Source organism: Pongo abelii, chromosome 6, assembly GCF_028885655.2.
Source record: "Pongo abelii isolate AG06213 chromosome 6, NHGRI_mPonAbe1-v2.0_pri, whole genome shotgun sequence".
NCBI lineage: Eukaryota > Metazoa > Chordata > Mammalia > Primates > Hominidae > Pongo > Pongo abelii.
In genome coordinates, this window is record NC_071991.2 from 114396628 (window position 1) to 114419908 (window position 23281).

General features: G+C 43.8%; 1 protein-coding gene across 1 annotated transcript in view; it reads right to left on the minus strand.

Annotated features, from left to right (window-relative positions):
- Window positions 1-1597: 1597 nt before the first annotated feature.
- WNT2 (Wnt family member 2) overlaps window positions 1598-23281 on the minus strand; it is a 46056-nt gene continuing 24372 nt past the window's right edge. Inside the window, exons 4-5 of the mRNA NM_001168597.1 lie at window positions 21966-22230; window positions 1598-2754 (exon numbers count right to left, since the gene is read on the minus strand). Coding sequence (NP_001162068.1) covers window positions 2525-2754; window positions 21966-22230 — 495 coding nt within the window. The 3' untranslated portion in view covers window positions 1598-2524. The remainder of the gene's footprint in view (window positions 2755-21965; window positions 22231-23281) is intronic.

A 23281-nucleotide genomic window follows, 5' to 3' on the forward strand; every position in this document is an offset into this window, starting at 1 on the left:
GTGTATTTCGGGTTCCTGGAATACTGATCCTCTACCAAGCTCTAAGGCAAAGGAGTTTAAAATTACCTTCATTTGTTTTGTAATTTTTTTCCCAAACAATAGACATTTCCTCTTTCAGAAGTGAAAGCCGATAGCAATATTTCATTCTCTTATTTTTCCCTCCCAGTGGCAGGACCCACTGCCACTTGCGATGGTTGCCATAATCTCCCTTATGGATTAGGACAATTTATGTAGGTTCCTATGTGGATATGCCTCGTCCCCTTGCTACTTACCAGGAGGGATATATCTCAGCATAAAAAGAATGTCAGATCTAAACATCCCAGGAATAAAAAAAGCAGCAAACACCCCACTGGAAGCTAAAATTATTTAAAATCCACTGAGTTAATTCTGGGAGAAACTAGTTTCATTTAATGGATAAAGTCCTACACTATCTCAAACACTCAAGAGTGTGGTCCTATTTGTGATGGAACATTGGGCAATGCCTGATATGTGCACCAGTCCCTTTGCCTCTCTTGGTCTCAATTTCCCCAAACTGAAGGAAGCTGAGATGTCTCCAAAGATCCTTTCCAATTTGAAACACAGCCTGGATTGATGATTTCACAGTTCATCCAGCAGGAGGAAGGGCTGATGGCTGTGGGACCCCCATGAAAGTGCCTTCGCACTCTCGTGAAGGAATTCACACCAACCTTCAGTGTAACTGAAGACTGAGCAGCTGCCCACGTGCCTGGCCTTCTTCACACCAAGCTCAGAGCAGCTACTGTCATTCCACTGTTCCCACTATCCGAATCCATAGAATAAAAGGAGGAAAGAGTCACTTTGGAAAAGTTAGACAACAATTTGGGGGTTTGGGAATGAGGGAAAGGGGATGAATTCTGACATTTTTAAGAGGGCTGGAGGCAAATGTCAACTATGACAAAGTACTCCGGTAGGTTGTTTTCTACGAGTCTCAGTCTAAATGACCTTACTGTACAGTATTAAAGAATGAGGAAGCACCAATAATTTGATACCAGATGGATGTAATGAAACATCCTGTTAACGTAGCGCTGTAAGGAAGTCATATACAGAATAAGAACCAAATTTTTCAAGAAGACGAGAAGTAGCTATTTCACCTTTCTTTCATTTAATATAAAAAAACGGTGCAGGCAGCCTCTCCATTTTCCCTGAATGTCATCTTTTGGCTGACGGCAGAAGCCAACCACTATTTGCATACTGATGCTCCCATAATTACAGTTGAGTCCCTTAAACATAGTCTCCAAGTTATGATTTGTTTGCAATATAATATAGCAGGGTTACCAACTTTATAAGCAATGCTATGTGTCATTTGCTTTAGGCTACAGTATCACATCATCTTGTAAGCATCAAATAAATACAATAAAATATGACAGGTCTTTAAACTGGGCTTGAAGGGAGATGGGCATTAGCAGATGGCGGACGTGGCCGACTTCTTTCAGGCATCTGCTTATTGTAAGGCCGCCCCAGGCATGAGTTAGCTCTGGAAACCTCTCTGTCAGCATTTTAGTTCACCAATCTTGTATCCCCAAAATTTTCATCCTTCAAGTCGTTTCAGTTATGAGATTCCATGGGTCACATGCATAATATGAGATAGGAATTTTATTCTCCCTTTTTTTCTTGATCTGTACAGATATATTTCTGATATTCCATTCACTAAATTATTTTCCACCATATTCACCCAATAGTTACAGAATATTGCCAGACCATTCATCTTCTTTTTAATTCCCTTCAGATTCTAAGTGAGAAGGAACTCTCATTCCCTAAAGATTTTTTATATCAAGGGGACAGTAATGCAAAGCAATCCCTTTCTGAGGCTTTTGCTCTTACAAAGATACAACACACCACAGTACCAAAGGACACACGTCCCCACCTTGTTACATCAGATTTTAATATGGCAATAAATGCCTTGAAAAATACACATTTTAAACTTAAAAGGGTATTGAAAGCCATTCTTCTCCAGGTAATTACCAATTACCCCTAAGGGTGGTAGCTGTAAAATCACTTGATCAGACAAAAGTCTCGGTCTTTTCAAAAATTAAAGTTAAGTCAGGGGCAGTTCATTCTGCTTTCTTTACTGTTCCCATCTGAGAGAAGTATAGAATTTCTTAATTGGGACCATTTATGGGAAGACATTGAGACAGGTCCTTTGAGACCCTTTTTTTTTCTGCTTGGCCAACTGCTCTAGAAAGAAGAAAAGTCGAGGTGGGTGGAGACAGTGGTCTGGGCCCACCACCCTCCCGGTTGAACAGCCTGTCACGCTATTGCCAAAGAGAACTCACCAGGAAGGGAGATGACTGCAGAACACCAGGAGATGGATAGAACAGGGTAGGCTTTAGGTGCAGCATGTGGCCCCCCGTCCTGGGGCCCCCAGGGAGGAAGAGGGGGCTTCTGTTGAGACAAAGGCCACATGCCTTAGGAAATATCCCCCCAGAAAGAACCCGAAGGTCCAGTGTTCTTGCAGATCCAATGGAGTCCTTGTAGAAGGTAAGGTGGATGGTGACGTCTGCTGGGGTCATGTAGGGGTTGTCCAGTCAGCGTTCTTGGGGGCCTTGCATGTGTGCACGTCCAGAGCTTCCAGGCAGTCCTGACAGCGCACGGCGCAGCACCAGTGGAACTTACACCCACACTTGGTCATCCGGGTGACATGGGAGGTGTCGTAGCCTCTCCCACAGCACATGACTTCGCAGCTGTCCATGCCCCGAGAAGTCAGGTTGCACACACGGCCTGCTGTACCCAGGGAGCCTGGAAGACAAGCCAGGGAGTGTTACTGAAAAGGTCTGGGTGGAATCCAATATGCCTCCAGAGAAGGAGTCACGAGGTCCATCCTCTAGGACAGAGCCCTGACCCTCTCTCCCTACAGCCTGGGGCTGTTATACTCGTTCTGCGGGCCCATGCCATGTGTGCAAATCCCATTATGCCAGTTGCAGAGAGTGCAGTGGTGCTGAGAAGGCCGAGCCCCAAAAAGGTGAACATGAAACTTTGGATTTCCTTGGACACCCTGAATCCAGCTCTCCCACTTCTGAGTTGGATCAACTTTTCAGATTATCCTTACCCAGCCTTGAATTTAAGGATCCTTGATCGAGCAGAGCCAGATCAGAATAAAAGAAAGATCTATCCTGACTCCGTCTCCCTACGTCAAACCACATTAAGGAAGCAGTGACCAAGGTTAGCTCTCTTGAAATTTGTCAGGGCATGGAGCCCTCAAAGGGAGGGAATTTTATCTCCATAGACCTGATTACACTGGCTTATTAGAAAGCGAATAGAACTCTGGTTCTGAAGAGGAGACATGGGCATCATTTGTGTGAGACCCTGAGGAAGGAGAAAGGCCCCACCAGGTTTATCATATTAACTGTCTCTCCTGCTGCAGTCTAGCAGGACATATAGATGTGTGCGAGGTCCCAGGTGAAGCCACGATTCAAGGCCTTCAAAAAACAAAATTTGCATAGAAAATCTGCTAGGAATTACCAATGGAACATTGTCTTAGTTAGTCAGGGTGATGTTTGCTAAATGACAATCCATATTTAGGTATTTGTTTCTGAAAAATAATTTTAAAGCTAGAAAGCCCATTCATTTACACTACTCTTGGGGACGCACTCTGAATTCTTTTGTAAGCACATTATCAGACAACAGAACAAAGCGTAGTAGACATTTTGGGAGAGTATGCTGGGCTTACCATGATCCTTTCTACTTCCTCCCCCACAGAGATGGGCACCTGGCAGCCATGTTGTATAACATCACCCTGCTCAATGGTGACCAATGATTGGACCAGGGGCAATCACCTGACTTGTGCTGGGCCAATCAGGTAAATTCCCTGTTGATTTGTGATTTTGACAGAGATGGTCACTATTGCCACTTAAAAACTCAGTTGCTGTTGGCAGCTGTACACCATGGTGAGGTCTGTGGACTCGAGGAGGTCCACAGAAAAATAGAAATGAAGCAAATATACAGTGACAGTGAAGACAAGACATGGAAAGAAATGCTGCCCAGATCCTGAACTATTTTCTGGTTCTGCTTCCATTTCTCCCTGAGGCCTGACTGCATTCCAACGTTTGAGTTCCTAGAGACTCTGTATCCTTATAAGAAGCTTCCCCTTGTGGCTTAAACTGTCCCAGTTTCTATTGCTTGCTATCAACAATCCTACCTAATTGATAAACCTAGAGAAGCTAAACCCTTTTTTAAAAAACAAAACAAAACAACTTATATCAGGATGAAAAAGAGTGACTTAATTCATTTTCAGTTTCTCCATCATTTAGCTAGGAATGTCTTCCTTTTGATATCTCTCACAATGCCTCGTGACTGTCTCTCTGTTTATCACAGTCCGCTCTGTGTTGGAATTATCTACAGAAATGTCATGTTGCCCTGCCTGTTCAGGATGACCAGGGAAGCAGCAAGGTTCAAGCAGGGCACCGGGTCAAGAAGAGGAGAGGGTGGGGCAGCACTTGGTTAGAATGATTGGCGGCGGAGAGCAGGAAGACTGGCCGGGGAACTTCATGAGGACAGGAAGGATGGCAAAAGGCCGGGGTCAGGGTGGAGGGTGGGTCAGCCAGGGATGGCTTCGAGCCTGCATCGTGCTGAAGAAGCATGGGGTTAGAAGAGGCAGCAGCTCAGCTTGGATTCCAGGCAGCCATCAGGACAGTCCTCAAAATTTACTGATTATGCGGAAAGGACTCACTGCCAAATGCTGCCTCTTCACAGCACACCCATTATTTCATTCAGTAAACATTTAATGAACACAAACATGTGTAAGACACTGTGCCAGCTGCCTGGGGCTTGGGGCACAAAGGAGAATAAAATAAATAGGACCAAGTTCCTATTCTCAGTGAATCCTCTATATGGTGCAGAGTTAAATATGTAAAGAGACACTTACACTACTTTGGGTTGTTTGATTTGCTAAGGACCTACTGTAACCCACAGTACAGTCATGTGCAAAGCACCACAGCAAACAGAGCTCAAAGACAGTCAAATGAGGTTATTTAGAGCTTGGACAATCAGGGTTCAAATCCTAGATTTGCCATGTATCAACTGTGTGGCCTTGGGCAAGTTACTTAAACTTGTTAAGCTTCAGTTTCCTCCTGTGCAAAACTGGAATAAAAATAGTTCTTTCATCATAGAGCTTTTGGTGAGAACATAATGAGATAATGCATGAAAGTGCCTGGCATAAAATAAGTGCTCAATAAATGTTAACTATCCATGTCTTCATCTAGCAAGTGTTTATTGAGTGACTACTATGTGCTAGGCACAGTTCTGGGAACATGGGATATATCAGAGAACAAAAACGAAGATCCTGCCCTCAGGAGCTTATGTTCTAAGGGCATGAGCCAAGCATATTATAATAGTGATATTTCTTGGTATTAATAGTAGCAAATAGGATCCATCAACTGCACAGTTTTACAGAGGAGGTAGCATTAGAGATAGGTGTAAAGGATGACTAGAAGATTTGCAGGTAAAGAACGGGGTAAACAGCAACCCGGGGAAGATAGAACCTTCTGGCAGAAATTCTGAGGGCAAGTTCACAAAAGACTGCTGATTCAGGGAGGGTATTAGGGACAATGAGCATAGAAAGGGAGGCTGGAGCAACAGGTTAAAGGGTCTGTTGTTGTTGTTGTTGTTATTGTTGTTGTTTGAGACAGGGTCTCACTCTGTCACCCAGGCTTGAGGGCAGTGGCACGAACACAGCTCACTAAAGCCTCGACCTCCTGGGCTCAAGGGATTCTCCCACCTCAGCCTCTCAAGTAGCTGGGACTACAGGCACACACCACCCCATCCAGCTAATTTTTGTATCTTCTGTGGAGACAGGGTCTTGCCATGTTGCCCAGGCTGGTCTCAAACTCCTGGGCTCAAGTGATCCTCCTGCTTTGACCCCCACCAAAGTGCTGGGATTACAGGTGTGACTCACACGCCTGGCCTAAACGGTCTTTATGCCATGCCACAGTTTGATTTTTATTACAAGGTGGGTAGTGGACCTGTCTAGACCTTTAATTCTGAAAACTATGTCGCGAAGGTAAGTCTGGAAGAGCAGCTTAGGGCAGGGAGGAGGGCTGTTGGAATAGTCCAGACAAGAGATATTGAGTAAAGAAACAAGCAGAACAAATACATGATTGGCTGAAGAGGGTGAACCACTAGAACTTGATAACTCATCGAATTAAGGAGTAGAGGGAGTGTCAAGTAGGAAAAGACTAAAAAAAAGTTAATTTGGCTGCACACCAAGGAGGTAACTGGCACCCTCAATGAGAGCAGTTTCAGTGGATGATATAGATGAATGTGGTGGAGGAGAAGACATGGGGACCCCGAGTATAGATAAAGTTTTCAAGAGGCTTGGTGATGAAGAGGACGAAAGAGAGTAGGGCCGAGAGTGGTGATGAGAGCAAAGGTGGGGCTTTAAGATTATTTTAGGCCATTACGTTTTCTGGTGGTATGTTTTGCAGCAGTAGGTATCTGCACAAGGTTTTCATTTCAGATTAGGTTTTCATGTACATAAAGTACAAAAATGGGAAAAACTAGTCATTGCTATTAAAGTCAGGAGGTGATTTTCCTTGGGGAATAGAGAAAAATAGCGTGAGGCATGCCTCTGGAATACTGGGCCCCTTCAGCCTTTTGATCTGGGCACAGGTCATGTGGATGTGTCCATTTGTGAAAATTCATTGTGCTGTACACATAGAATGTGGGCACTTTTCTGCATTTCGTATTTCAATAACAAGAAGAAGGTGGTAGAGGAAGAAAAGAAGGGGAAGGAGGAGAAAGAAGAAGGGGAAGAGGAAGAGGAGGAGGAAGACAAAGAGGAGGAGGAAGAGAAGAGGAGGAGGAGAAAGAGGAGGAGAGGGAGGAGGGGGAGGAGAAGAAAGAAGAAAAAGGAAGAGGAGGAGGAAGAGGAGGAGGAAGCAATGGTGGCATGTGCCAAAGCCAGGAAATGAGCAAAGCTCTGCAACGTGTGAGGAGCAGGAAAGTGTTCCCTATGGCTGGTATACAGTACTCAAAGGGGAGAGTGTCAGGAGATGAGGCTGGAGTGGTGAGGGGAAGCTGCATTGGGAATGGTCAAGGGGTTTAAACTTGAACTTGAGGGCAACAGAATGCTATTAAGGGCTTTCATGCAAAAGGGCAACATGTTCTGATTTGTGTTTCAGAAGGATCTCCAAGGGTGTAGGGCTGGAGTGAAGTGGAGGGGGCTGGAGTGAGGACAAGAAGACAAGTTAGAGACCAATACAGACTCTGGGCAGGACATGAGTGGCCTGGATTAAGACAGTGGTAGTGGGAATTGGAGCGGTTACTAGAGTCAAGAGAAGGTGAGGAGGCAGGACCTGTGGGACATGACGACTGAGTGGAGACTGGGGGAGGATGAGAAAAGTCGAGAAGGTTTCTCAGGTTCTGGCTTGAGTGACTGTTGGTGTTGTTAATTCCCTGACATGGGGGACACTTGGTTAGGGGTCAGCTTAGGGAAAAGATAATGAATTCAGTTTTCAACAGGTTGAGTTTGCTGTGACTGTGGGGATTCAGGTAGAAATGTTTGCTGAAAATACTCTTTGGGACTCAGGAGAGAGGGGGGCACGAAGACTCAGGTTTAGAAATCTTTTGCGCAGTGGTGGTAACTGAAGCCACGGGTGCGAATGAGACCCCCAGTGGGTGTGAAAAGTGCTCTCACTTGGCATCCCAGAAGTGACTCTCAATTTTTACTTTTTTGTTATTGTTCATATGCCCTGAGCAGCAGTAAACATTCTTCCCTTTTATTGATCTGTATTTATCAAAATGGGAATACCGTACCGTGCATTAGAATTCTTTATCTGCCGTAGGGCTTTGGGCTTAAGGGGGCCAGGATGAGGAGGTGAAGTGTCTCGTTCCTGACTCGGACTGTCAGTCTTTCACTGAAATCTAACTTGGTGGTCTTTCTTTCCTGAGTGGCTTACAGCCTAACGAGGTTTGAGCTTGTGGTCTGACTCAGCCTTCTGTAATAGTCATGGTGTCTTTTGTCCCCCAGATGCAGAAAACTGAACCAGACTGTCTGAACAGAAGGATTGCTCAGTGTAGTGACCTCAACACCATCAGAACTCAGAGAGAGGAGCAGACAAAGCTATGACCATTGACAAAAGCTTAACTCAGAAGTGGTTTCAGTAAAGGGAACAAAGACTCTGGCAATGAGATGTCTCGGTAGTTCAATGTTCAGTTATAAAATGCTGGAAAACACAATCCAAACATGCCACTCTCCACTGGCTGCCCAAACAGGGCATAATGAGGACCCAGAAGATGGAAAATGAGAGAGGGTTTTTGAGGATTGAGAGCCACTGATGAGAGAACAGCAGTGAGGTCGCAGCCTGGGGGGGGGGGGGCTGTGATGGGCCCCCCTGAGGCATCGGGGCACCAAGGAATGGGCCAAGTGGGCGGGGAAGGGTGGTCCCTGCAGCTGGAAGGGAGGATGAGGCTGCCTAGTGATGGATGACAAACTGGCCCTGTTTGGGGGTTTGGATCTAATTAGATCTAATGACAGGCTGTAGGGCAGAAGGACAGTTTTGACACTTGCTGTCATTTTAGCAGAACATAGAGCCATTTCATAAAAACCCTGAAAAGAGCATTTCCAGAGTGCAGAATCTATACAAAATTGCTGGCATTACTTTCCCCTTAATGAATTACAATAAAGACTCATTATTATCAATAGCAGTAGGGCCATACGGTTCCATTGCTCTTTCCAAAACAGAAAGCATTACCATTATGTTTCCAAATAAAATATAAGAACCAAGAGTATGTGTGTGTGTGTGTGTTTTAATGAAAAGGAGCCACTGACTTTTACCATCTGCCTATTTGTTTAGTTCTGAATCTTTGGGACACATACTTTTAGAGGTTTTTCCCAAATAATATACAAACTTGTTAACTGAGTCACTCACCCTTGCTTGGGCCACAATAGGAACCACTGGGGAAACAAACCCAGCTACATCTATTGGCCTTAATCCCATAAGGGTGAGTTTTCACATTTTCCAAGCTGAATGGAATGAAAGTTCATTCATCCTTTCTCGCTTTTTTTTTTTTTCCCATTCCTTCTTCTTCTTTCTTCCTTTCCCTCTATCTTCTTTTCACTCTCTTTCTTTTCTTTCTGTTCACAACTGGAGCCAATATTTATGGAGCACTTATGTGAGCTAGGCCCCATGCTAAGCATTCTTGCCTGCATTATCTAATTTAATTCTCATAAGCTTATAAGGAAGGTACTATTATTATCACCATTTTGGAAATGAGGAAATGGAGATTCAGGAAGATTAAGTAACTTGCCCAAGATCACACAGGCAGCTGGTGGCAAGGACAAGATTTGCAAGCAGGCTTGCCTGACTCTAGAGCTCAAGCTCTTGACAGTTGTGACATTCTGCCCCTTTGCCCAGTGCCCCGTCCTGGTGCCCGGCCAGGCACCAGAAAGCAGCCTGCTTTATAACATTATGTGACCAGTGAGGCAGCATCTTTCCCGTACTCTCTTCTAATTCTTTTATCAAATGAGTAACTTGCAAAGGTCCTGACATGTCACTTTTTGGGGAGACGGCCTTTTTCTTCAGCTCATGATATGCTGTAGACAATTAAAACACATAAAGTTATGTAAGAAACTGAAAAAAAGACTGGGTTAACATGGTGTCAGTTGCTCATGATGCATTTTTCCTATACTGATATTCCTACTAGATGCCTGTAACCTTTAAGAGAAATGAGAATAATTTGTTTGCAATGTCAGGATGCATGTCTCCAAATTATGTGTACCCTCAAGGTGGTTTTAATATGTCACTGATGTGGCCAAGGCCGAGGACATTGAGCCCTCTCTAGGCAGAAGCAGAACCTTCTGGTTCAGGGAAGCCAATAGCATCAATTTGTATCTCATCAAGAATATAATTACTCAGTCTGATCATCTACCTAACTCTTCATACCTCATTTGAAGATTCTCTGAGCCATTTCCAACAACCATCTTGATCTTTATAGGACAAATATTTGTACCACACTGTATCTACAAAACAAGTGTAGCTGGCTCTTAAAAATACTCCAAAAGAGACATTTTAAAAATAGTTTCAATTACTGGTCCTATCATTAGAGTCTCCCAAATTGATACTTTAAAAGGATAAACATATGTTTGGATTCTTCACATTTAACATGTTTGTTCTACAAAATCATTCATATTGGTTTATAATGTTATTTCTTATTGCAGTTTGATTTACGTAGTTCACCTAAGAGGAAAGTGACAAGTTGGAAATTCATTTCTCTGACTTCCTTTTGCTTTATATTTGTGAAATGTCCCCAGGATGTGTGGCCTGCCTGAGTCCAGAGCCCAACCCCCAGACACAGAAGGTTGCAGACTTGAAACTTCTTGTCATCTTTATACCAAACAATTGTGAGATCATTGTCCTAAACCCAGTGTCTATAAGATCCAGGCAGAGACGTTAAGGTTTGGCAATGTCTGTGCTGTGGGAAGGAGCTGCTTCCAGCCAGATGGACCTTTTGCTTGCCCATATGTGTTGTCCTCATCCCGACTCACACAAGAGCTCACCAATGCATAAGATTAAAAAAAGGACAAAGAATTAGAGTTTCTAAATCACATAAGTTTGGGACCATGTAACACTTTTGGTGGGGCAATGCCGAGGGAACTTGACGGAATTGAGCATCCCATCTCTAGAGCTATAAAATTAATAATGGAGTCAGGGTTCCAGTGTAAAAACATTTCTGTCTCCACTAACATGCATCTTGCTGACAGCAGAGGAGGAACAGAGGGGATTTTGCTAATAGTTCCCAGACCCATACCTCTGGGACCTGGAGGAAGGGCTCCCTCCTCTCTCAATCTCTCTCTCTCTCTCTCTCCCCCCGCCCCCGCCCTTCTCTCCCTACTCTCTTTCTGTCTCTATCTCTCTCTCTCCTCACCTCCTTCTCCCCCCATCCCCTCTCTCTGGATAGGCCTGTGTCTGGAAATTCCTGCCACTCCAGGATGACAGAGGCCCATATGTTGACTATTAGGGCATAAAGCAAGATCCACTTAAGCCTGTCATCCAATAGGCTGTTTCTCCTCTGGTTGACTTACATGTTGTCATTAATGACACAGATTTATTGAGGGAACAAAAGTATGTTAAAGAGCAAATGTTAGAGACCGCACATTCATCCACTGGTCAGGCTCACCCCTTCCTCACATTTGGACTGCACAGCTTAAGCTACATAGGAAAGACAATATCTTCACTCATCTCAGATGATTTTATTCACTGTTTTCATAAGTTGGAAAAGTTTGACTGGCACAGGAAAGCATGTCCCATTAAATTAGCAAATCTTATAATGGAATTAAAGTTGTTATGGTCAGACTCTGTGAGGCTTTCCATATCTGGCACTACATAGCCTACTCAAAGCTATTTCCCACTGTCCTCCACCTGTACCTGCTAACCAGGGTATCTCTTCACTGTCCCACTGAGGTGACTCTGTTGTCACAGTCATGTAGACTGTTTCCTCATAAGAGTTACTCTCGGCCAGGCACGGTGGCTCACGCCTGTAATCCCAGCACTTTGGGAGGCCAAGGCAGGCGGATCACAAGGTCACGAGATCAAGACCATCTTGGCCAACATGGTGAAACCCTGTCCCTACTAAAAATACAAAAATTAGCTCGGCGTGGTGACGTGCCTGTAGTCCCAGCTACTCGGGAGGCTGAGGCAGGAGAATCGCTTGAACCCAGGAGGCGGAGGTTGCAGTGAGCCAAGGTCGTGCCGCTACTCCAGCCTGGGTGACAGAGCAAGACTCTGTCTCAAAACAAAAACAAAAATAAAAAGTTACTCTTATCTGCTGCACTGGCCTTTCCTGTAACTCCTTCCATCAGAAGTCTTCCCATCCTTCCAGATTCAGGCCTACTTCAGCATTTTCTATACAGCACTTTCGGTCTGCAAGCCCAGCTAACCTCCTTCATTAGGCCTGTAATGCACATCATGCCACAGGGCTCATGTACTGTTTGGAAATATTTGATCATGTTTCATGCATCTTGTCTCCCCAGGGACAGGGGTTGGGTCTTATGCTTTCTTCTATATACTGTGTAGTGCTCAGGTGGTCAACACATATGTGCTGATTTATTAAATATTACATTAAAAATAGTGTCTTAAAAATTTAGATCAAGGCCGGCTGTGGTGGCTCATGCTTGTAATATCAACATTTTGGGAGGTCAAGGTGGGCAGATCACTTGAGGTCAGGAGTTCAAGACCAGCCTGGCCAACATGGTGAAACCCCATCTCTACTAAAAATACAAAAATTAGCTGGCCGTGGTGGTGGGCACCTGTAATCCCAGCTACTCAGGAGGCTGAGGCAGGAGAATCGTTTGAACCCAGAAGGCGGAGGTTGCAGTGAGCTGAGATTGAGCCATTGTACTCCAGCCTAAGTGACAGAGCAAGACTCCCTCTCAGGGAAAAGAAAAAAAAATTAAGATCAGCCTTCCTTTTGCCTGATGAGGGCACATTTCTCCAGGGACTGGTCACCCAGTCTTCAGGCACCATGGTGGCAGCAGACCAGCTAAACCTTGGCTCTGTTCAAATGATCTTGCTTGGTATATGGAAAACACATACCAAAAACGTGGCATGTTTTTGAATGATAGAAATTAAAAATGATAAGAAAGTTTGTGGTATCAATTTAAGGTTCTGTTATTGCAAACTTAATTAAACTTAATTAATAATTAATTCACTTACTGAATCAAAGGAACCTTAGAAATTGCTAGATGAAACAGCCATTTCTTAAGAGACCCAGAGAAGTTAATTTGCCCATTAGTCCAATTGGAGAAATAGTAATATGCAGCAATCTGTAGCACCAAAGTCTCCTTATAGATCACACAGGGCTCTTTCCCTAATAATATGAAATTTGCATATCTTTAAAAAAGAGATTTACCAGTACAAAATAGGTGTCATGGGGAAAGCTTAAATGAAGTAAGCAAATTTGTTATTTTAAAGTATTTTAACTTCATCCTTTTGTTTGCAACACATTTAATTGGTAATTCGAAATGAGTAGTTTCTATTTCCAAAATACAAAGATAAAAGGACATCTATTTGGTAAAGTATTTGTCAGTAGTTCAAACTGTGTCAAAGAATTAGAAATAAGAAAATAAACATTTTTTTCCTGAAAAAAAAGTATCTTTTTTTTTAGAAAAAAAATCCTTTTTTCAGTATTCACAATTCAATCTGATTACCACTGTCAATTCAAATTAGGGCACATTTTAGTGTATCCTAAAAATATAGTAATTCTACTAAGTTTGTATTTTAAAAATAACACAGATTTATAGATTATGCCTACAACATCAAAGAGCATTGGATGTGAAAAATATTTTTGCTATGTTAATATGAGAATTAGGAACTACTCAGGGAGGCCACTGATAGTAGTGAGTGAAAAATGCCCCTCCAAGAGTAAAAGAACTGAGTGTCTGCTGCCAGTTAAAAGTGATAGACATAGTCTGCTGATGCATTTGTTCACTTGAGACTTTTTTTTTTGAGACAGAGTCTTGCTCTGTTGCCCAGGCTGGAGTGCAGTGGCGCAATCTCGGCTCACTGAAAGCTCTGCCTCCCAGGTTCACGCCATTCTCCTGCCTCAGCCTCCTGAGTAGGTGGGACTACAGGTGCCCACCACTATGCCTGGCTAATTTTTTTGTATTTTTAGTGGAGACGGGGTTTCACCATGTTAGCCAGGATGGTCTCGATCTCCTGACCTCGTGATCCTCCTGCCTCGGCCTCCCAAAGTGCTGATATTACAGGCATGAGCCACCACGCCCGGCCCACTTGAGACTTTTTATCTCCAGGGGAATAGCCAGGCAAGCAACATCTGAAGCTCCACAAATGCCTCATGAATGTGCCTGAATATGAGGAAAAATTCCATTGAACACTTAAGCTTAAATGGGAATTTTCATAGGCTGTGAGTTAAAAGCTAAGCAGTGCTGGGTGGAGATGTGCTTAGTAATCCCCTTCAAAGGAACCAAGTTATCTTTAAGCTATGAAGCAGCACTAACACACAGAAGAATGCAGCTAATCTAATGAAACTATTTTATATTTTTTTATAACTTGACATTCAATTCACTTCAACACATGTTTGTGTACTAGGAGTTGGGGAACTAGTGAGCAAGGCAGATACAGTTCCTGCCGTCACAGGATCCTCAGTGTACTCCAATGGTACAGGCAGGTCACAAGCATGTTTATACAAATTCGCTATACACACCGTGGCACATGCTATGCACAAAAGAACATAGCTCTGTTTGGACGTAGGGGTTGGTAGTGAGGATGGAGAAGCAGATAGGTCCTTGACACATTTAAGAGGTCCCAGTGGTACCCGGGATGATGGAGGTGACAAGGAAGGAGTGAAAGGAATGTCTCGCAGGTTTATGCTTGACCACGGAAGTGGGTGGCAGGCAGTACCATTTTCTGAGATGAGGAGGGCTGGGGGAAAACAAGTTTCAGGGGACAGGGCAAATAAGGAGTCCAGTTTTGAGCAGAAGCAGGTTGATATAATTGTATGAAATCTGGGTGAAGCTGTCAAACAGGGAATTGGATACAGGATGATGGTACAGAAGGCAGACAAGGACAGGGACAGCATTTAAAACCATAGGAATGGAGAGACCAAACCAGGGAGAAAGTACAGAGAGAGAGAGCAAAGAGGGTTCAGACAGCCTGGAGGATCTTCAAAATTTGGAGAAGGAGAAACTGGCAACTGAAATCAGAAAGGACCAGTTATTGGAGCAGGAGGAAAAGCAGGGGAGTGTGGTTATAAAGTCAAGGAAATAAGAGTGTTTTGGGAAGGAGGGAAAGGCTAATTATACTATATACCACTAAAGAGTTTGTAAAGAGGGCTCAATGGATAGTAATTAATACTAATTCTACAGCATAATCAATAACTACCCAAGAAAATGGTGAACTTATAAGCCTCAGTGAAACATTTTTTTCTACAATTCTCTTCTGGTCTAGCTATCTTCGCACCTTTCAGATATCAATTCATGAATTTCTATAAGTCTCAAAGCAGAAGGAGATGAATAACTTATTCTTTACCTTGTCAAAATGACATATATAAGATAAGACCTTGTAACAGAGCAATGCAACAACGACTGAAACCTAAACACCACCACTTTCCTGCCCCAGTGTGAGGGTTCTCCAGCACCTAGACTGTGTCCCAGTGCTTGGCTACTGCTTCAAGGACCATGAAGTCAATGACACCATGAGGGTAAGGACTGAGTCTGTTTTCCTCAGCCCTGCATTCCCAGTGATTATAAGAGTGTCTGGCACATAGGAGGATCTCAATGAATATTTGTGCAGTGAAGAAATGAGGGACTTAAGGTGTACTGGTTAGAACTTCACATATTAGTATCTAACTAAGATCCACCCATTGCTATTGGCTGACATATTTTTAATCATGTTTAATCATTAAAAACATGTTCCCTTGTTTTTAATCAGCTGGTGGGACACAATCCCGGCATTCATGAGCTTCTGCAAAGTAGGCCACACCACTGGGCATGAGAGAACACCAGTCTCTCAAAACCATGACTGGGATTGTGTACCCATGGGTTCCGAGTTCTGTTTGCCAAATATGATTTATGTGGGGGAAAAATGTGACACCTTGGTGCTTACACCATTCACAGCCTGGAGTTGTCAACTGGGCTTTTGGGTTTTTCGCAGGCAACAAATTAAACAATGACTGAGCTCCGTTTGTTTTTTGAACTTGACTGGAGAAGAGGTGGAGGGTGGCTTGTTTCCTGCAGTTGGAGAGGAGACCTCAGGGTGACCTCTGGCCCAGGTCAGGGTTTTTACATCATAACTAGTGAAAGTGGCCTGTGATTAGGTGCAGACGCATTCTCTGGAGGGGAGAGCAGCAGCATTCCTCAGTTAGAGATGAACCTATCTCTACCTTAAGGGCTTCTTTGATTTACAGATGCCTGGAGCAGTAACCAGAGTAGATAACTATAGAGCCATCAGGATACTCATCCCAGACAGTCCAGCTTCCAAGATCTAGCCTCCAATTTGGCCTGCAAAATGTCACATGCACAACATCACACGGTTGTACGTACTCTTCAGATCTGAGCTGTGTGGGGGGAGTAATTATAGTTGAACCTCAGAGCACTCACTTTCTTCAATTGAAGACTAGAGGAAAATGTTTTTTGCTGTTGTTCTTGCCATAATAATATCTTCCTTAATTGGTTTTTAAGCTTACTATTTCTTCTTTTTTTTTTTTTGAGACAGAGTTTCACTCTTGTTGCCCAGGCTGGAGTGCAATGGTGCGATCTCGGCTCACCACAACCTCCGCCTCCCAGGTTTAAGCAATTCTCCTGACTTAGCCTCCCGAGTAGCTGGGATTACGGGCATGCACCACCACACCTGGCTAATTTTGTATTTTTAGTAGAGATACGGTTTGTCCATGTTGGTCAGGCTGGTCTCGAACTCCCGACCTCAGGTGAGCCGCCCTCCTCGGCCTCCCGAAGTGCTGGGATTACAGGCGTGAGCCACTGCACCCGGCCAGCTTTCTATTTCTTAGGAGCAATCAAAGGCATTGACACTTTTGAAAATCTGAGGGGCTTGTAATTGAAAACGGCTTCAAGGCAACCTAACCAAAATGTGGGTGAAGCTTGATTCTGATTACTTTTGACCTTCCCTCTTTGTGGGCACCTCACCCCATAAAGTTCCCATGTCCTCATGCTGCCTCTTCATCACACAGGACCTACTCCCAACCACACTCACACACACACACCCTGGGACATAAGTGGCACAGTGAGAAAGGTATGGGTTTTTGTTTTTATTTTTTTTTTATTCTCACAGGCCATGCCATCTTGGGCAAGTAAAGTAACTTTTCGGAACCTCACTTTCCTTCTCTATAAATGGAGGTAATTGCCTTGAAGAGTCAGAGAATATGCACATAAGGTGTGTAGCGCAGGGCCTGACTTGCAGCAGGAACTCAATAAATGTTCTCGCATCCTTCTCCAGCTAGGTCTGTCCCCACCCAGGAATAACCTGGGGTCTTGACTCTGCAATTTTTCTCATCAAAGTTCACTAGCCTGGTAGCGTTATTTCAGGACTTCTCTAGAGGCTGACTTGGTAACTGCTGTCAGTAAAAGCTTTGATGGCTGAAATAATTTAGTTTATTTGCAGTCAAAGAGGGTTCCTGAGGATGCTGGCCTAGGAGTGAAAGAATGCCTCTCTTATACTGGGCAAGCCATGGTGGGAGATGATTTTGGGAGATGTTTATTTAGAGTTATCTAGCTTTCCTTAGCAAGAAATCAGGTACTCAAAAAAAACAAAACAAAACTCATGTCTCCCTGAATTTCTTCTTGCCTAATAATTAAGGAAAATTGGGAATCATAGGCTACCTAAATCACTGATTTTTCAAACTTTGAGGTGTTTAAGTTTGAAAAGCTTGCAGAGGCAGCGCGAGTGGACTCAGCCACTTGGGAGGCTGAGGTGGGAGGATCACTTGAGCTCAGGAGTCGGAGCCTGCAGTGAGCCACAATGGTGCCACTGCAGTCTGGGCAACAGAGCAATAAAAAAAATTAAAATGATGAAAAACAGAAAAACATATAATTTTGGGAACAGCTCCCTAAGATGCTGGTTCAATAGGTTTCTGAAGAGCCACTTCCTTCGGAAAAAAGTAGACCAGACCTTTAGACTGCATCAGTTGCACAAAGCTAATTGATAAAACAAGCCAGCTCACATCAGTCAACAGGCTACCTTGGACAGGAAGCAGTTGCTGACCAGCAAGAGTAAAGCCAGTCAGTTCCAAATACTGATTCCCTAATAATGTTCAACCTCCTCACCACCATTGCTTCCCCAGTGCTGGCAAGTAGAAGGCGCCCACTAAGTTGAATATTAAGTGTGCATGATTTAAAAACAAAAACAACGATGGAAAGCAAAGAAAGAAGCAAAACCAAACAAAATAACCACAACAAAGTAGAGTGAGCAGTATGAGATGTAATGTCAGGAAGGGTTAATGCTGATTTTAAAAGAAAAAATGAAAAACAAGAAATTCTATATTAATTACTTGATTTAAATTTGACTGCAAACTTTTGACTTGTTTTGGAGCCTGGCTATCCCAGGATGACAGCCCATTTTGAACATGTGAGAGTTCCGTTTACCAGAAAACAGGCCTTTCCTAATGCAATAGGATTTTAGCACGGTGGGGTTGGGGGGGCCTCGGTGGTGTGCTTACTCAATAATGTGTGCATGCTGGTGGCTCTTCAGTGTAGACTGAGAAGATGATACACTGACCCAACACCTTCATTTTGAGAAGAGAGAGGCTCCCAGATCCCACTGAGTTAAAGGCAGAAAGCCCCCTTCTTACAGGTCTCAGATTCTCTGTTATACCCCCTGCCTCTACTAACCAGAGGTTAGAGGACACTCCAGGATGACTCTGTTCTCTCCAGGATGACTGACTTGCTAGAGCACATGCTACAGAAATTTCTAGTAGAAAATGGTCAGGATAAAACCTCAACTTTATTTATTTTTTATTTTTTAGAGATGGGGTCTCTTACTATGTTACCCAGGCTGAGTTTGAACTCCTGGCCTCAAGTTATCCTCCCGCCTCAGTCTCCCAAGGTGCTGGGATTATAGGCATGAGCCACTGTGCCTGGCCAAGCCTCATCTTTAAAAGGCTGTTAGTCACATAACCAAGAGCAAGGCCCTCAGCAGCCATATGGGTGGAAGCGGGTTTTCTCAGATAAAACTTGCATCTCATACATCTCATACATGTGGCTAATTGCATATGACTCCAAATATATACAATAAAAAAAATTTTAACTATCTGGACTTGTGCTTACATAATATCAAATATCCTAAATCATATTTTTACTCATCTGATGGTCAACAGAATTAAAAAGAAATATTGCAAGGTTTGCATCAACCACTTTGGCATTTTCTTAGGCTCAGCCAAAAAGGACATTAACTAAGTACAGTTCAAATAATTTATAAATAATCTAGGAATCTTACTGGAAATCTGATCCAATACATTGGAACTGGCAACTAAAAAAAAAAAAAAAAAAAGAATAGGATAGATCTTGGTTAATCAACACCAACTGAGAACCAATTTCATATTTTTTAAAGTCAGATAAGCTAAAATTTGTCTAAGACAGAAGATAAATAAGAGAGAAAATAAGTTATATAGCTTCCTTCAGAAAGCCAGCACCTGCGGCTGTGTGCAGCGAGAGGCAGAGTAAAATGGTTGTTGAAAAGACAGCCACAGCCAGGTGCGGTGGCTCACGCCTGTAATCCCAGCACTTTGGGAGGCTGAGGCAGGTGGATCACTTGAGGTCAGGAGTTCGAGACCAGCCTGGCCAACATGGTGAAACCCCGTCTCTACTAAAAATACAAAAATTAGCCGGGCGTGGTGACACATGCCTGTAACCACAGCTACTCGGGAGGCTGAGGCAGGAGAATTGCTTGAGCCCAGGAGGCGGAGGTTGCAGTGAGCCAAAATCGTGCCACTGCACTCCAGCCTGGCCAACAGAGCGAGACTCTGTTTCAAAAAAAGAAAAGAAAAGAGAAGAGAAGAGAGACGAGACGAGACAAGATGAGACGAGACGAGACAAGACAAGACAGCCAGGCTCAGGTTTAAGTCCCTGCTCTGCCTCTTACTAACCACAAGTGGGTAGGGAAAATCTTTAACCTCTTAGAGCCTCAGTTTCCTCCCATAAAATGGGATAATAACATACTCACCTTATAGACTTTCTGTGAGAATCAATGAGAGAATGTAGCTGCAGCCCTGGCATGTGATGGGTACCACAGATATATCTGCTATTTTAGGATTAAGAAACAGAATTTCTTTCTAATACAAAGAGTTGAAAAAGCAGAGTACGCAAGAATAACTTAGTAACTTGAAGAGGCAACAGGGATTAGATTCAGAATCACCTCTACGGGGTAAAAAAAAATATGGCCTATATTTCATTACAATAAATGTCATACCTGTTACACCTAAGGCAGTACATATTCCTCAGGTACACCAGCCTGCTTCCCTGTGCAAACTGCTTCAATCCAAAGAACCAGAAAAGACATGCTGGGGAAGAGGGTCCTCTTATATTTGAAATAAGGTTTTTGCTCCCCAAGGCCTTTTCACATATGTGTCCTTGGAGGCAGGCAGGGGCAAGTGTCTAATGTGTCGAAGCACAGGCCAAGGGATCAGACATCCACCCTCTCCTACCAGTGAGATCGTGAGCAGGTCATTCACTTTTCTTATCTGTACAATGGAGAAGGTGATATCTAGGGTTGCTTATCTGACTTAAAAAGTAAGATGTGAATGTGGTTCTTGGGTGGTGTTGATCATCTAGGAGCCACCTCTTATTCCATTTTTTCTGGTTAGTAACAAGTTTCAATGTATTGCTGTCATAGGGCTGCTGTTAGGATCCTACTGTAAGGATAAAATAAGACCATGTGTGCAAGGATCTCAGCCTAGTACCCAGTGCACAGGAGTCAATGCATAGGACTTAAATGATGAAGACAGCAGCATCTCCATGCTCAGTGTGAGAAGCCTGAGGTTAAACAGCTAGTGACTGGTAGAGAGGGGTCAGACCCCTGGGACAATCCTGTATCCAAACACAGGTTTCATGGTGATTTGGCTATAACTTTGGCCTGACAGGTAGGATGACTTGTTAGAGGTCCCAAAGCATGTCAGGAATGCAGTGCAGCACAGCATCTGGTCCTCTGCTCAGTTGTCATTAATCCCTGGGCTGCATGTAGCAACCTGCTCAAATGCTGCAGAGAACTAGCTCATCAAACCATGAAGGCAATTCAACCACTCAGGGGCAAAAAAAGGCTTTGGCTTCCTTGTGACATTCCCTGGTAACCTTGCCTCTTGGTCAATCTAACTGACAGCTGGCTGCCATCCATACCATTTTATTGGTGCCTTTACAATTACTTTGAAATAAAAAAAAAATCAGACTCTAAGAGGATTTTTTTTCTGATAATAAATTCCTTTGCTTTGTACCAAGTCTTAGAAATTGACTTGGGCTGTGGACTCCCATCACCTCCTATGAATTTAGACTTGTACTCATTCTTATTTTGCACTAGAATCTTTACAAAGAATGAGCTAAACCTGGAGCTCAGGGTTGATCAGGAGGAGTGAGAGGTAGAGCATGAACATGTGTAAACCAGATAGGTGGGACAGCTGCGGTATTGAGGCTGACAGAGCTGTTCTTTGAGGGATGGAGAAGGTACCATCTGGAAGGGAATGGTGTGGCTTTAATAAATGAAGGGCCTCTGACACAGCCTTTATTATACACTGCCCACCTATAGCCAAGAGAGTGGGGATAAATTCTTGCTTTTTATCTTTGGCAATTTCTAAGCATATTGAAAAGAGCAGGGAAGGTGAAGTAGGGCAGATTTCAGAAGAGTCTAAATTTAAAGCCCTGGGACCATTTTCCATAGTCACAGTGGTGGGATTTAATGTATCCTCCTCTCAGCTTCAGGATCACATGAAAGATGCTGGGCTGCTCTCCCTAGTGTGCATAGTTCACTAACTAGAAACCTGCCCAAGCTGAAGAATTTTGCTAATCTGCGTATCTTGACTTTTTGCCCTAGACATCGTGGGGTTTCAGTTTTTCCGGAATCTGTGCACTGTCAATCCATTTCTCCAGTTACTTAGGAGAGCTCTCTGTGCAGTTTCTTTTCTTTTCTTTATTCTTTTTTTGCGATGGAGTTCACTCTGTCACCCAGGCTGGAGTGCACCTCAGCCTCCTGAGTAGCTGGACCACAGATGCGCACCACCATGCCCAGCTAATTTTTTGCATTTTTGGTAGAGATAGAGTGGCCCAGGCTTTTCTTGAACTCCTGAGCTCAAGCAATCTGCCCATCTCAGCCTCCCAAAGTGCTGGGATTACAGGCATGAGCCACTGTGTCCAGCCTTGTGTAGTTTCAATAAGAATGATAAGGATCGTGAGCTTTGAACCTAAAGAGAGCAGGCTGAAAATAAAGAACCTTATTTAAATTGTGGAGCACCAATTGTTGAAAGAATTAGGTGCTATGAAGAAAGTCTTTTGAACTTACCTGCCTCTCGGTCCCTGATACAGTAGTCTGGAGAATTCTCAAAATACACGAGGTCATTTTTTGTTGGCTTCTTAAACCTCTCGTTAGCCACAGTGAAACCTGTGCCATCCTGGTTCATGACCACCTGGATGGCCCCATTGTACTTCCTCCAGAGATAATCGCCTGTTTTCCTGAAGTCGGCCATGGCCAGCCAGCATGTCCTGAGAGTACATGAGCCGCTCACCCCGTGGCACTTGCACTCTTGTTTCAAGAACCGCTTTACAGCCTGCCGAAAAACACAGGGGCAAGTTCAGTGAGGTTCGAGCAGGTGACACATGCTACAACTCTCCTTACCTCCCAGCAGTCCAGAAGTGACTCTCAGGATGCTGGATCCTGAGGCAAGTGACTGGGAGATGTTGAAGCATTGCTTGTCACTTGTTAGCCACATTAGCCACCTGCCCTGACTGCAGCAGGCAGGGGCAGTGGGTGGAGAGGGGAGGGATAGCACCTAACTGTGTACCCCACTGGCTATCAGTGTAACAGAAACCTCACTATTTAACAGGGCATGTGGCCAGTTAGAAGAGTGAGGGATTGAATTATTTTCTAAATAAATAGAGCTTTATTATATTAAAAATGTATACTATCCAATTAATGCTGTCCAGTTTAAAATAAAATAATATAAAAATGTATGCTATTATGCAAATTAAATTAACAAAATAACTGCTAAGTCCGAATCCTTCAATAAACCAATCATGGTAATTGTATTACAGCAATCCTATGCTACTGTATTTATTTTGCAGATGACTGAGAAGCAAGGCTGAGAGAGGTGGAAGCACTCGCCCAAAGTTACACAGCCAGGAAAAGACAGAGCCAGGCTGTACTGCAAAGTTAGTTAGTGACCCTGAGGCTGATAGTAACATGGGGAGATTCAGCTTAGATGACAGGGGTGGGTTTGCTCTGATCTTTCTTAGAGAGGAAGCAAAGGAAACTGGGACAAGCTCATCTCGGCTGGCTCCCAATATGGAGACCCCTTTTCTGTGGGTGCGAGGCCTGTGGAGAGGAGAGGGGACAGGTGGGCCTGAAACTTCCAGGGAAGCTTCTGCTTTGTTTTCATGAGCCAGCAGAGCAGCACTTTCCCCAAAGCAATTTGGTGAGAGTTATCCTGCCCTGGCCCATTTTCTCCTTTGCTCACCCAAGTGAAGAGATTATTAGCACCCCTAGTCCTCACAACAACTTTGATCTACTGCTCTTCCCATTTTATAGATGAGGAACCAGGGATGGGGAAGGCAGGTGACTTGCCCAAGCTCAGTAATAGGAATTCACTCCCACTGTCCCCA